Here is a 16777-nt window from a genome sequence, read left to right as displayed (position 1 = left end):
CTCAGCATTGTTCCCCTCAGTAACAGGCTCACCCTGCCAATGAGAACTCTAAGAGTCAGTTGGTTCTACACTGTGGCAGGCTCACCCCACCACCGAGCACAGCCACTCATTTGCTTATTTGCTCACATCTCATCCGAGGGATAACAGCAACAGCTGTACTCAGTTAACTTCACAGGCTACAGCATTGCCAATCCTTACCCCCCCCCACACACACACCCAGGACCTGGTTGACAGCAACAGCCGAGCCTCAGTTAAAACTTCATGGGCTAAAGAATTGCCATTCATCACCCAAGCTTCCAACCAGTTTTGACCTTTATTGAGGTCTCGTCACTGGTGATACCAAGGTGGAAGTAATGGAGAAGTCATCTCTACCAATACGAGTTGCCAAAAGGTGTCTCACCTTATTATTAAATTACTCTGGATTTAGAGAAAGATGTTGGAAGTTTTTTCCCACTTGGTTAGACTATACTAAATTTAGTTCAATCCTTTATCCAAGTGTAAGCAAACAAAGTTTGCACTTGAAGTATCTTCAGAACTGAGGCAACTTGTGGTAAAGGTGGACCAAGCTCTCATCACTCCTAGTCTTAGTATTTCCCATAATGCAAAGCACATCTCCTTGCAGACATGTATAATAATATGCATTAAGTGAAGGGCCACTACCCAGACCGGGTTCGACCTTTATTGAGGTCTCGTTAGTGGGAGCCAGACCCGAAAGTGGTGATACCAGGTGGAAGTAATGGAGACGTCATCTTTACCTATACCAGTTGCCAAAAGGTGTCTCACTTTATTATTAAATTACTCTGAGTTTAGAGAAAGATGTTGGAAGTTTTTCCCCCACTTGGTTCGACTAATAAATTTAGTTTAATCCTTTATCCAAGTGTAAGTAAACAAAGTTTTCACCTGAAGTAAGACTTCAGCTATGTTTACACTTGGATAAAGGATTAAACTAAATTTATTATAGTCTAACCGAGTGGGAAAAAACTTCCAGCATCTTTCTCTAAATCCAGAGTAATTTATTAATAAGGTGAGACACCTTTTAGCAACTCGTATTGCCTCTGGGTCTGGTCTCCCACTGACGAGACTTCAATAATAAAGGTCAAAACCAGTCTGTTATTATTGGCCCTTCCCTTAATGCATAGCATTATACAGGTCTGCAAGGAGATGTGCTTTGCATTGTGGGAGATACTAAGACAAGGAGTGATGAGAGCTTGGTCCACCTTTACCACGAGTTGCCCTCAGTCCTGAAGATACTTCAGGCGCAAACTTTGTTTTCTTACACTTGGATAAAGCATTAAACTAAATTTATTATAGTCTAACCAAGTGGGAAAAAACTTCCAACATCTTTAAGATGAATAGTTGAAATCATAGAAATTTAACAAGAATCTGTATTTAACAAGAATCAGTCTTGTAGATCTGGAAAAGGCATAAGATAAAGTACCAAGAGAAAAGTTATTCAAATCTCTACAATTATATGGTGTAAATGGGATATCGTACTGAACAATACACAATCTGTATTTAAGTTTTACATCAGCAGTTAGAATTGAAAAAATGGAAATGTGGCTTGATGTAAAATCAGGAGTAAGACAGGGGTGCACACTATCTTCATTATTCATCACCTATATATGGATCACATTATGAACGAAAGTAGCATTCAACCCAATATCAAAACTAGAAATATTAATCTCAGCTCTGTACATTATATAAATATTATATTCCTAAATAAATCTAGTACAAGTTTGCAGGATTCCTTAACTAAATTGAGTTAACTACTATGACAAATATGGCACGAAAGTCTGGAATAAAAAGACCAAAACTATGAAAACAGGCATGAACGAGAAAATTTCAACTACATTTTAAATTGAAAAACTATACAACAAGTAATATATTTCAGCTATTTATATACAATTATTAGTGAAAATGGCAAATTTAATATGAAAATAAACAACAGAATCAGCTGGTATGGTGAGGAGTCAAATGAATAAATTTATATGGGATAGAGAGAAATAATCAGAACATTAAACTAGTAGCACATAAGAGTATTCAAGACAGATTTAACTTAGTGATATGAGACAGAGTTAGAAGAAAAACAGTTCAAAGATAACACATCTTTCAACTGTTAAAAAATTAGGGAAGTAAATATATATGGTATCAATGGCAGTTTCATATTAAAAATTAAGTTACAAGGAAGGAACTTGACCTTGTTAGCATTCAGAAACATGTGAGCAAAACAAATCTTATGTGGTGGCAATAATCACTTTAAAAAAAACAAGACAGGAAATACTAGCAAAGCAGGTGTTATGCCAATTATATCAGGAAAAAGATCCAGAGGAAGATCAAAATAACGGTGGAATAACAGTACACTAGAAGACCAAAATATAAAGCTGACAATACTGGACTCCTGACAGGAAAAAGATTAATTTGGAAGAAAACGGTCAATAGGAAATTACTGCATTAATAATGTAAATTCTTAATGTAGTACTATTATAGTATCCTGTTACTATGCTCTTATAGTATCTCCCTTAAGGGTATACATCAGGAATTTGATGATGATGAATGTGACAATATGACTTAAACAAAACAATTCTGTATCAGCTAGGTAGAATTCAATGACATGTCATATTTAGGATTTTCATCAAAATACCGTTTAATTTTGGTTTCTTTCATTCTCATCATTTGTAATATAGAAACTAGGCAAAAAACTAGGGAAAACACACTTGTCAGGATAACAGAGGGTGAAAACTGAATAAAAGCATTAAAGTTTTGATACACTCAACAAATATTTACAAATGTGTTAACACTACTCATCGATCCTTTTTTTGAATAATGTAACTTGATCACAGATATCGAGATTTTTTTTTGACAGCACTTAAAACACTAATGTGAAAAATAACATAATACTGATAGTCAGAAATTGTGGTGTACACAATTTCAACCTATACTGTATGCAAGCAATGTTATAAGCATTAGCTCTTGCAATATCCATTTTGTGTAGTGGGTATGGCATACTGCAGTTACAAACTGCAATTTGATTTTGATTTTTATTGGCAAAAAAACTCTGAAAGATAAAAAGAAAAAAATTTTGCTTTTTTTTTTTTTTTTTGATATAACTGCACTATCTTCTTTATCAAAACAATCCAAAATGATATCAATTTATTCCTGTCTCACTGAAATTTAATGAAATGGATCAGGAATTTAGGATCACTATTAAATTTTGTGGAGTCCTTTCAATTAGACCATTTTTAATAGAAAAATTAGGAAAAAAGTTCTAGCGTTTAGGCTTATGTGCTGGTTTAAACTCATTATTAGGTTTAATGGAATGAATATAGCACAGAGGACAATAAAACACAAGATTATTAGATCTTATATTTCATTCTGTCACAGAGACATCATCAAGGATACAGTCTCAAAATTATAGAAACACACACAAACACACAAAAAAAAAAAACACTCAAAATAATAAGTGTAAAAAAACTAGACATAAAAGCCTTAAAGTCCAAAGAGAGGCACCCTCCGTAGATGCTGTTGGATTGCTGTTAGGTGAGATGCCTAAGAATTAGTTTCCGAATTCTTGGGAAGTTTAGCATAACCACATAGCCAGCATGGTTGGCTGAGTGGTTAGCATTTAGATGGCATTGGTGTAGATGATGATGGTAGTTGCGGTTCATTGTAGTCAGTGGATCGTGAGTGGTGGAGACAGAAAGTTATAGAGTAGGTGCCCTCCCTCGTTGAGTCATTGGGCTCCCCAATGTAATAATAATAATAATATTTATCAAGACATTAAATTAGCTGTATACAAGACAGTGTTCAAACCAGTTTTAACTTGTGAATCGGTTTAACAAGCTGCTGATTCAAGAAAGTTAAATTTATATGACAATTTGTTGCAATGAAGTATAGTAGTTTTCTTCAATTTGCTTCTATGCAAGGTGTCCAAAGCATGGTCAGCTAGACCACACTGACCATACTTATGGTGGCAGATATATTTCTTGTGTTCTTCTAGGCAGATGTTGGGAGAACTTCCAGTATGATCATAATAAGATAATCTGCAAGAACAAGAAACCTTGTAAACATCTGGAACAGAGAGGGGGGAGGGAGTAGATCCTTAGAAAAGCAGATAAGGACAACCAGCATCAATTGAGATTTGAAAGCAGTACAGAGATTATATTTTTTTAGAGTTCTGGCTATTTATAATAAAAATTCCAATTAATTTCAAATCTTTAATTCAAAATTTAGTTTGAAATAATAATGATATCTCGGTGAGCTTGAAGTCAGCACTTTATTTACCAATATCCCCTTTTCTGGCATATATTGAAAAATTCTTCCCCCTCCCCCAATATCATTGATATTTTTAATTTTATCATCTATGCTGGCTACTTCTCTTGGAAGGATACTATACATAAACCTCCATAATAAAGCTTAATGGTATAACTAACACCAAGAGGAAAAAATACATTTATTAAACTCACTAATATTTCACTGATTTTCTACCCAGCATCATCAGAGCACACAGCACTAAACCAAGTAATTGTAGAAACAATTTAAATTGTAACTAACACCTAATGTCCTTACATGGTGTAATTACAGGGTCAGATGACTACGAAGTTTTCAGAGAAGTCTGGCTATTAGGTTTTAAAATGATAGCTGCATAGCCAGGCTTCTGAAGTAAGGACATTAGGTATCAGTTACAATTTAAATTGTTTCTACAATTACTTGGTTTAGTACTATATGCCTGTCACTGTTATCATTGTGCTCTGATGATGCTGGATAGAAAACCAGTGAAATATTAGTGAGTTTAATAAATGTATTTTTTCCTGCTGGTGTTAGTTATACCATTAAGCTTTATTATGAATAATGAACAACACCTAAGCCTTTCTTTATGTACATACACAAACAGACAGAATGTGCAGCCATGGGCTCTCTCTTTGAAAAAACATACCCTTGATACTGATAATGTGTTCCATATTTGGCCATATGACTCCTTCCTTTCCACCTCAACAGCCAGCAGCCCAGAATCCAGTTCACCAGAAAAATAAAATAACAGCCTTCCTTTCCTAGATACTCTAATCAAGAATCTTTCCAATGTCACCCTTTCTTTCTAAGTTTACAGAAAATCCACCCACAAAGATAGATAAATAAACATGAACTTACCCATTCCCCCTCTCTCGACAGTACATTTTTATCGAAATCCTTCTCAAGAGAGCCTCACCAAATCTTCCTGTCCAGTGGCTACAATGCTAAAAAGATTAATGAACTGGTTTTTCCTCCCTCCCCTTCTCTTCACATTGCTCTGGACAAACAGACTACAGTAATGCTATTACTATTCCCTATATCTGGAGTACCTCAGAAAAAAATAGCCAGAACTCTAAAAAAATATAAACTCTGTATTTATACAAACCTCAAACCTCATCTAAAGCTGGCTGTCCTTATCTGCTCTCTTAAGGATCTACTCTCCATTCTCTGTTCAATCTGTTTACAAGGTTCCTGTTCTTGCAAATTATATTATCATGGTCAAATTGGGATATCTGCAAACATCTGCCAAGAAGAATGCAAGAAATTTGTGTATTTGCATCTACAGTTCACCTCTGGAAGCTACTCAACCTGAATTTAGTTTAAAATTTTCTTAAACACTCTTCTTTTCAATATGAAATTAAATTTCACCCTGCTTAAAACTAAATAGTGATCACTTCCTATTTCAAATCCTCTGTACACTCGTGTGTCCTGGTACGGTTAAACATCACTAACACTACAATATAATCAATGAGACTTTTCATATTTCTTGCATCTTCTCTCCGTGTGAATTTGTGCACATGTTTATGTTGGAACATGGTGTTAGTAATAACTAGTCCATGACTTGAACAGAAATCCAGCAGGCACTTACCATTATTATAAGCTTTGCTCTTTTCCCAAAGCATTTCTATATGCCTGGTAATCATTTCCTATTCTGATGTTTAGGTCTCCAACAAGAACCAACTTTTCCTTTTTCATTGTGTCAGCTGCCTTCTCTAATGTCTTGAAAGATTCCTCCATTTCTTCTTTGGTAGAACCTTCTGTGGGACCACAGGCACAAATGCCTCATTGTCCAGTTTCTCATTCTGATATTTGCCCACATCACTCTTACTTGATATTGCCTGCCATTCAGGAAGATTATCCTCTCATTCAGTGTTGAATATAAGGCTATTCCTTCCTTCTTTTCCCTGCCTGTTATTGCCTGATATATAACATTTTGTATTTGTGGCTTAGAAAGATCTCATCTGTTTTTGTCTTCTTTGATTCAGTCATGCCTATTATTTCGATCTGGTTCTTATCCAATCCTTCTGCTACTTCATTTCTTTTCAATCGATAGTACCAATCTTGAGCTCTGCTGATGTAGAGTTGGGATGTGATCTGGGATTTGTTCCAGTAGATGACTTTGTGTGGTTCACTCTGGTTCTCTGAGAAAAACAATGGGGGGGGGGGCCTGTTTAATTGGGCAAAGCCCATGAAATTTTGAAATTTCAGCATGAAATACAAGTACTTCCACATGTCCCTGCAACATTTTCCAAGTTGACTGCAAGGACTGCCACTTAGGTATCCCACAATAATATGTGGGATACTTGAACATTACAGATAACAATGTCATGGACAGAAAGACACCACTGATGTGACACCCAACTACCATCCCATGTTGGAAGACTGTCAGTTCAGCTGAACATGGTATCTTGATATCGAGTACAGTACAAAACATCCAACCTTTTAGACTTATGCAGACACTCCCTGAATATTTGAGTGTGGTATGATCTGAAATTTGCATGGCACATAAGGTGTCAAATAGTTTTGTCAACATAGTGTGTATATATATACAGGGTATCCTAAAATTCACGCAAGAAGTAATTTTGATAGAAAACACAGGTTTTTAATTAAAAATTGTAATTTCTTATTGATTCATAAAGTATACAGTATAGGGTTATGCATGGAATAGCATATCGGGTAAATGGCCTCCACGGCTTTGCTGGCACATACACACTCTTTTGTCGAAATTTTCCATGACCGTTTTGCATAAATGTGGCTGAATTTCGTTGATACAGCGCTCAATTTCCTCCTTCAAAGAAGGTTGGTTGTGGGCTTGTTGGCATAAACCTTAGACTTCAAAAAACCCCAAAGAAAAAAATTCAATGGCATTAAGTCGCATGATCTGGCCGGCCAATTCTGATCACCAAAATGGGAAATTACACGACCAGGAAATGACTCATGCAGTAATTGAATTGTTTCTCGGGCTGTATGGCATGTGGCACCATCTTGTTGAAACCACGTCATCCACATTCACATCTTGTAATTTAGGCACAAAAAACTGGATTATCATGTTGCGATAGTGAGCACCATTAACTGTTATTGCCTTACCAGCAGCATTTTCGAAGAAGAATGGACCGATGATGCCTCCAGGCCAAAATCCGCACCAAACAGTGACATGTTGTGGATGCATTTGTTTCTCAACAATCACTTGTGGATTTTCTGAACCCCAAATGCGACAATTTTGTCGATTAACGAAGCCATCAAGATGAAAATGAGCCTCATCGCTGAAGATGATTTTGTTCGAAAAATAAGCATCCACTTGTTGTTGTTCCATAATCCATTCAACGAACTCTCTTCGCTGTGTGTGATCAGTAGGCTTCAGTTCTTGAGTCAACTGAACTTTGTAAGCATAAAGATGCAAATCTTTCGTGAGAATATGCTGTAGAGAGCTTCTCGAAATGCCCAATTCAAGACCACGGTGCCGAATTGATGTTCCTGGACTCTCAGCAACACTCTCACGAACTGCTTCGATGTTTTCTGTTGAACGACTTGTTGAAGGACGGCCAGAGTGTATAAGATCACTAATTGATCCAGTTTCCTTGAATTTTTTAATTAATCTTTTCACAGTTGATGAAGTTAAATCACTATTCTGACCATATTTTGTACGAAAATTGCGAACTGTAGCTGCCAAACCTTTATTATTTTTAAAATGTTGCTCAACAATGAAAATGCATTGTTCTTTCGTGTAGCACTCCATTTTTAATAACCCTGAACTGTCAGCTGTCACGCTGTCTTTTCTTTCTCGTTGGCAACACTTTACCGCACAAATGGCACTAAATTTAAATCTTGCGTGAATTTTGGGACACTCATTATATAGAAAACTACTGACTATGGCAGGATGTATGAAGAACAATGATTTCACATAAGGGGAATAATCCAGTCCATTTATATTCAGACTGGGATAATGAAATAAGGTTTCAGGCTTTCTTTATACAATCATTCTATAAGAAAACACTTTTCTGTTAGTCTTTCAAAATATCTGATGTTTGATGGAGATGGCATGTTCAGCAAGTCCTGATTTTTCTGGTTCATGGAATCTAATGCAGTCAAAATTATCATCACAAACTACTAAAGACTTGGAAATTTTGCTGAAGTAAGATAACCCACAAGTAGCAGATTTGTTAAACATTGGGGAGGAGGAGGGGGGGGGATGTAGAAACTACAAGGAAGAAAGTTTATTTATCAAGCAAAAAGTCACACTATGCTCAGCAGACCTAAGTAGTTTGATAATCTTCATAGGAACAACCTTCACATAAGGTTGTTTAACATCCTGGGAAGTAAGCAGTGGAGAAGCTCTATAACCATTAATGACCTCGTGGGAAAGCAATCAGCTAATGCCAGTAGACAAGCAAGTGGTTTTAATAAAATTTATTTCTTCTACCATGTATTCAATTTGAATTGAGAGGGGGAAAAGAAAAGCACATTTAGGTCAGTCATACACAACAAAATTCTGATAACTGAATTATGCTGGTAGATAGCAACAAAGTATTAAGATAAGGTGCTATAGTGAATTCAAGGTGCTGCCAACTGAGAGTCACAAAAATTCTTTAGAAAAGTTAAATCTTACTTGTCATTTTAAAATTATTTGTGAAGAAGCAGAAGAAAAAAGAAACTATCCTAAACAAACAGTGCAATCAAAAATCAGGTAAGCTGAAAGGTATGCTATAAACTGAAGAAATAAAAATGAATAAAAATAAAAAATGAATATGAGCAAAAACTTGGAATTTAATAAATGTGCTAAAATAATTCTTAATATATAAGATTAACATTATCAAAGAAGAAGGGCTCCATGTTTATAATTCGTTTTTCATAAATATCATGAAGATTAACACATACATAAAATATGCTAAAAATAAGTTTAAAACTAAGATGCCTAAATATAAAGCTGCAAGCAATTCCTTAAATTTTATATGAGTTTCTAATGCCACTATACATATTTCCAAATGAGTTACCTATTTTCTCTTTCTTTTAATACTTCAACTGGATCGATGCCTTGGGGCTTGGCAATAGGTGTAATACGATTTTGTTTCTGCTGTTGCATTTGCATCATGGTGGGAATTGGAACTGGCTGTCCACTGGATGGAATCTGCTGCCCACGAGTCTGAGTATTAGGCCCTTGTGGTGTGCCTGACTGTTGTGAGGATATAGCAGTTATCTGTCCAGGATGGCCTGTTATTTGAGAATGCTGAGGATGCAACGAGCTTTGAGTTGTTGGCTGGGAAGGTGGAAGCATTGATGATGGTCCCATATGCCCATGGACTGACTGATTAATCATCTGCTGGCTCATAACTGGAGTTCCATGATTCTGAGATGGGGGCTGGTTTGGAGGTCCTGAAGTGCGCATTGTTGGCTGCACTGGTGATGGAGCACCTTAAAAAATAATAATAAAAAGCATATATTAACTACGATACAAATATCTAACTTATCCAATCTCTTGCTCTTCCTCCCCTTTCTAAGATAATTATTTTATTAATTATTTTTGACAGTTATTCATGTATATGTTTACCTGAACTATTTTGAGCCAATGAAGATTTCTTGCTTGGTGATTTCTATATTGAGAAGAAATAGCATATTTTTCATATTTGCTAAGAAAAAACTAAAGCATCCCCGTTCAGAGGCATTTCTCTCTCTCTCTCTAGCCTGGTTAGTGAATGGTACTCTCAGTGATTTCCAACTAAAAAGGCTGTGTGGTGGCTCAAATTTCAATATATCAGTGATATGTGTAGTCTTCAGGTGGCACATTAAATTTTCTTTGCCCAGTACCTATCCAACGTAGGCCTGATGTAGCTTGAAAATAATGCCATATTTGGTTAAAAAGCAGATTTCTGGATTAACCAAACCTATAGTACAATCAAAACACTAATGCATGCTATAAGTTTACAACTTTTCGTAAGTGACATTACAAAATTACTTTACTTTTTAGGAAAATGAAGTTTCAATATATGCAATAGCATACTGCACATCACAAGCAAAGACATCTTCAAGGCATGTCTTGCATAAATGCCTTTCAATATATAGTATATAATTTTATCTTTTGCAGCTGGGTAGGTTATTATAATTAGAGGGTTTTGAAATAAACTGGATCCTCATAAATAGATAGCCGTCTGATGTTAGTACCAAGCAAGTAGATACAACAGCATCTTGTGTCAAAAGCGAATTGCAAACTAAAATTTACCAAAATGGTGTAAAATAGTAAATTTAAATCATTTTGAGCCAAGGAGTCTTGCTTAGTGATCTATGCACTATACTGAATATGAATGCTGCATTTTATTTCATCTACATATATATTTCTGAGAGTGTGAATAAAAAAAATAATAATTAAATAAACAAATAATAACTAAAGAAAATATTTGTTCACGTTGTTTCTTAAACACAATGTTATGAAACATCTAAAATGATTAAATGCAAGATATATAAATACTGTAATGTGCTCTTTTTATCATTTCTTCAGCTGGTGATACACTATTAAAAAGTTTTTGATTTGACTATCAAAAGCTCAATAACAGGGGGAAAAAAAAAAAATCCCATTCTAGGAGATTATACAGAAACAAGATGGGCATAGTTTTAATAGTATTAATTCTTCTCAGAATGAGAAAATAATAGAAAGATTAATGTATCTAATCAACTGGATGATATGAATAAAATAGAGTCAAGATATAGAAGAAATGGTCCAGTTACAAACTTCTTCTAGCTTAGCCACCACTGACAACAGTAAAAGCAGCCACTAGAAAACTCAAGATCAATAAGGAATGGATGTGACGAAAGTAAATGCAGGGACAGAATATTTCAAACAACTGTATCAACTTACTGTCAGGTTCAGGATTAATTAAATAGCCCCAGAGTAATGGAATCTCAGTATCGCATGCCCATCCATAAGAAATGCGATATAATGATCTGCTCCATTCATAGGGGAAAATCCTCAGTCTATTATGTACTGCCTATAAAAGTTTCCCCTCCAACATTTTATTAAGAAGACTCTTATGCCTAAGTAGAGAATTCAACTGACAACTATCGACTCGAATTCCATCAAGAAAGATACACAAGTGACCAGCTTTTCAAGGTACATAATAAATGAAAAATGCAATGAATCTGTAATTAAAAACACTACATCTTCATAGATTTTAGAAAGATATATAATATCATAGACATATATAATTTATTTATTGCCATGGATGAATTACATTTCCCAAAGAACTTTATTTCCCTAATCAAAGCTGTAATGGATTGAGTATCAAAATCAAAATGTGATGTCTGTACATCATCAAATTCCTGACATGTACCCTCATGGGATGTACGAAAATGTGAGCTGAGATTAACATCTCCAATTTTGAAATCAGGTTTAACACTGCTTTTCTTCATAATGTGATCCATATAGATAATGAATAACAGTAGAGATAATGTACATCCTTGTCTAACACCAGATTTACAAGAAAAACTTAAATCATCACTACCTTCCTATCTACAATTTGCCTCCAAATAAATCTGCTACCTGTCAAGACTCCAAAATTATCAGATCTTATATTTCCGTCTTCTAAGGCACTTTTTACTGTATCAATCCACCTACATCTTAGTCGACCTCTGGGTATTTTTCATGCCAACCTGGAAGAGAACACTTCTTTAACTAATCTTTATTCTCCGATTCTGTTTAAGTGGCCATACTACCTGAGATTAGTTCTGCTAACACATACCTGGATGCTAACAATATCAAGTTCTTTCCTAATATCCCCGTTTTTAATATGATATTGCCATTGATGTCATCTGTTCACATCCCTAATCTTTCTCAGGATTCCATATCTGCAGTCTCAAGTCTTTGGTCAAGTGTTTTATTTCTAACCCAGTTCTAAGATCCATAAGTTAAAATTGGCTTGAACACTGTGTTACATACGGCTAATTTAGTCTTTTGACTTCCTACCATACCAGCTTAGTTGATTCTGTTATCTATTTCAATATTTAATTTACCATCTTCATTAAAAAATCATGCCTAAGTAGCTGAAATGTTTTACTTGTTCCACAGGTTCCCCGTTCACAACACAGTTGACATTTTCAACAATTCTACCTATTTTCATTGTCTTTGTCTTTTTTAATGCTGAACTTCATACCATATCTATTACAACAGTTATTCAATTTAGTCAGGAAATCTTGCAAACTTGTAGCGGATTTATTTAGAAGTATAACATCATCTGCATAAAGCAAAGAGCTGACATTAACATCTCGAAGTCTGATATCATGTTTCATACCACTTTCCTTCTTAATGTGATCCATACAGATAATGAATAACAGAAGGGATAATGTACATCCTTGTCTGACACCAGATTTAACATTAAACCATCTTCCTTTGCTTCCTTCAGTTCTAACTGCTGACTTACAACTCAAATAAAGACTAAGTATTGCTTGATATAAAGCCCCATTGACACAATACAGCTGTAGCATTTTAAATAGCTTCTCTCTTGGCACCTCGACACGTGCCTTTTCCAGATATACAAAACATAAATACAGATCTTTGTTATATTCCCATGCTTTCTCGACTATTTGTCGTAAAGTGAAGATCTGATCCTGACAGCCTCTATTTGGCCTGAATCCAGCTTGTTCTTCACCAAGCTTTTCTTCCACAATCCTTCTCAACCGTTTCTCAAGTATACTTGCATAAATCTTACCAGGAACTATTAGTACTATTAGAGCTCTACTCCAATCATCCAGAATTCATCCCTCTGTCCAGGTCTTCTGAACTATGCAGTGCAGCCACTGTCAGATTTATTTACCTCCATACTTGAGCATTTCTGGTTGAATATCATCTACTCTTGCTGCCTTTCCACATTTCAGGCTTTTGATGGATTTTTCTACTTCAAGTATGGATATGTATTCCATTCCTGATTGCATATCTGCTGATGGTTTTTATCACTGTGCTGCCATCACTGTTTGTTTCATTAGGCAGTTTTTCAAAGTAATTACTCAATACATCAAGGATAATTCTTTTCTCCAGTATTTCATGTCACCTTTATCATCTCTAATTCCTTTTATAGCACTCTTTCCTCCATTCCTAAACTTTTTCAAACCTCCAGAATATCTTGCTACCTTCTTGATATTTATTTTCTTTATTCTTACCAAAGTCTTCCCATGACTTTTGCTTAGCTAGTTTTACAGTGTTTAGCTTTCTTACATTTGTCTCTGTATTCGCTAAGAGCACAAGCTGACTTATTTGCCAGGAACTTTTGATATGCTTTCTTCTTTTCTTTTACTGCCTGTTTAACTTCCTGTGTCCACAAAGCAGTTCCGATTTTTCTATCCTTGCAGACAACCTCACCACATGCCTCTCTGACTGAATCAATCAATGTTTTCTTCAGAGCTTGCCACTGAATCTCCAAGGTTTGATTCCTGTTCTCAAAATCTTTCATTTTTTCTTGAATAATGCTTGTATATTTTAGTCTACAGTTCACATTTGAGAGCTGCTCAACTTTTATTCGCTTTAAAACATTCTTACATGTTATTCTTTTCAATATCAAATTCAATTTTTTCCTGTTCAAGACTAAATGGTGATCACTTCCAATTTCAAATCCTCTGTACACTCTAGTGTCCTGCACCAGAGAGAAAACATCACTATCAACAATAACATAGTCAATGAGACTTTTCTTATTCCTTGCCTCTTCTCTCCATGTGAATTTCTGCATATTTTTATGTTGGAACATGGTGTTAGTAATAACCAGTCCATGTCCTGAGCAGAAATTCAACAGGAATTTGCCATTATTATTAGTTTTGCTCTTTTCTCCGAATTTTCCCAAAATATGTCTGTGTATGGCTGACAATCATTTCCTACTCTGCTATTTACATCCTCAACAAGGACCAACTTTTCTTTTTTTCACTGTGTCAGTTGGTTCCTCTAAAGCCTCAAAAAATTCATCCACTTCTACTTTAGCAGAACTTTCTGTGGAACATAAACACAAATAAGTCTCATTGGCCAGTTACTCATTCTGATATTGGCCCACATCACTCTACTTGATATAGCCTCGTATTCAGTGTTGAATACTATAGCTACTCCTTGTTGTCCTTGATTGTCATTGCCTGAATATAACATTTTGTATTTATTGCTCAGAAAGATCTCACCAGTTTTTGTCTTTTTTGTTTCAGTCACTCCTATTATGTCAATCTGGTACTTATCCAATTCCTCAGCTAGCTCCATTTCTTTGCCATTCAGGCTTCTTATGTTGATAGTACCGATCTTGAACTCTGATGTTGAATTGGGGGTGTATTTCTGGATTTGTTCCAGTAGCCGACTTTTCACTATTCGCCCTGGTTCCCTGGCAAAAAAACAACGGCGGCCCTTTTTTAATCAGGCACTGCCCCAGCCAGCATGAAATTCTGTCATGTTGTACCATAATTTTATATTGTGGTTTAAGCCAATAAGAATGCAATTTGGTCCTATAAATCCCAAGTTGCCAGCCCATTGTCGTTCATTCAGCATCCAGGTAGATACTTAACAGTCATGAGAAGGTGAGGATTGGACGTTAGGTCAGAAGCCCTGGTCAGTTCTCCACATTCCTTTAAAGACTATGTGGAGGTCTCCTCTCAGTTATGCAGCTTTGACCATCTGGTCCAATAAACAAAAAATGGTGTTCAACAACAATAACAGCTAAAAAGACCATACCTAGGGGATACTGTAAAGAGTAGATCCCTGGGTGGGATGAGACAAGTGACAACTTATACCAGGAATGCTTAGAAAATGGAGACCAAAAAATGCAGATGAATTAATACATAGCCTTGATATAGCATGATGGGAAAAAATGGATGGAGACAATCGATAAACTAGACTTCAGGCACTCAAGCCAGGAAGCACGGTCCCTCTTACATAAGAAAGGAGGTAATCCCCAAACACACAGACGTTTTAATGCATCTATAACTCCAGATGCAGCGGCTTCACATATAGTAAATCTATCGAGAACACCAAAAGACAGAGAACATACTATCCAGGTCAAGTACGAACTCAGAACTAAATCTACGAGTGAGCCAATATATGAGTATTCCCGCTGTTTTCTGTGGAGAACATCTTGTCAACTTTGATGACATGGAAAGAAGGAAAAAGCCTCAGGTTTTGATAGCAACCATCCAAAATTCTTAGCGCACTATGGAAAGTATGCTAAATGATGGATGGCACGATTTTTCACTGACATCCTACAGACTAGAAACATCCCTTGATCATTCAAACGAACAAAAATAATCAACATTCTAAAGCCTGGGAAATCAAATGACCTTCCACAAAATTATTGACCCACTGCCTTACTAAGTGCAAGCTATAAATTACTTGAGTGCCTCCTACATAATAGAATTAGCCCAACACCACTGGAAAGGATTCCCCATTCCGACCTAAATGGAGCTGCTCGGATCAAGTTCTCTCTCTCTTACTTCATACACAGAGGTGGGCTTCCAGTGGCAGCAAAAAAAAAAAAAAAAAAAAAAAAAAAAAAAAAAAAAAAAAATCTGTGGTGTTCATCGACCTCACTGATGCATACAACACAGTCTGAAAGATTAATCTAAACTTCATGAAATTTCCTGCCTGATCAATACTTGCCTTATAGAAAACATGCTTACCAACAGAACATTTCAGTTATTGGGGGAAATTCTACCAGCAAGCAAAGGAAGCTAAACAATCGTCTGCCACAAGGCTCGGTGCTAGCTCTGCTACTATTCTTATATGTGGTCGATATGTCCAATACATGCTCCAAAAAAATTTCAAGTATGCTGATGACTGGGGTAGTAGTTAGACATAAATCTGTATATTCATATTATATTATTTTTCAATTTTTTAGCTGTTTTAAACAGGTCTATTTTAACTAATTGGCAAACAGACCTTTAGAAGTCTATCTTGAGGATAACCTTCTTCTATATAAGCAGCACCCTAAATACCTTGGAGTCATCCTTGACAGGATGTTATCATTTAGAACTCACCTGTCTAAAACAGCTGAAAAACTGAGAAATAATACAAAAACTCTGTGGCATCTCTTGGGGCATTACAGCTAACACATTGAGGTGCTCAGGCCTTGGCCTTGTCTATTCTGCAGCAGAATACTGTGCTCCAGTTTGGATGAATAGTGTCCATGTGAACCTTGTAGATGCACAACTGAATAACATCATGCACCTGATCTCAGGTACAATTAAATCAATTCCTATTTATTGGCTCTCAATTCTGAGCAATATTGCACCTCCAAACCTATGCAGGTCAAATGCATTTCTTCAAGAATACAAGAGGATCATGCCCAATGAACAGCTCCCTATCCATCTTGATCTTGAAGACTTTAATATCAAGACTTCGTTCTTCACAACTGCAGAGGTGCTTGTGGCAAACAATTTCTGCATGAATGATGCCTGGTCAGTAAGGTGGTTTGATGAATCACCAACAGAGTGCCACACTATGCCATGTATCACAGAGAAACCCTCTGGTTTCAAATTATTGCAAAGAATC

At 35.9% G+C, this 16777-nt stretch overlaps 1 protein-coding gene across 6 annotated transcripts in view; it reads right to left on the bottom strand.

The window, feature by feature from the left end:
• Window positions 1–16777, bottom strand: part of brm (ATP-dependent helicase brm) — a 677861-nt gene that overhangs the window by 504117 nt on the left and 156967 nt on the right. For all 6 annotated transcript variants that reach the window (XM_090410652.1, XM_090410651.1, XM_090410655.1 and 3 more), the window contains one exon: window positions 9279–9696. In XM_090410652.1, coding sequence (XP_090266778.1) covers window positions 9279–9696 — 418 coding nt within the window. The remainder of the gene's footprint in view (window positions 1–9278; window positions 9697–16777) is intronic.

This window comes from Typopeltis vanoorti, chromosome 20 (genome assembly GCF_054136105.1).
Source record: "Typopeltis vanoorti isolate ZY-2024b chromosome 20, IOZ_Tvanoo_1.0, whole genome shotgun sequence".
NCBI lineage: Eukaryota > Metazoa > Arthropoda > Arachnida > Uropygi > Thelyphonidae > Typopeltis > Typopeltis vanoorti.
This window is presented reverse-complemented; position numbering and strand designations above follow the sequence as displayed.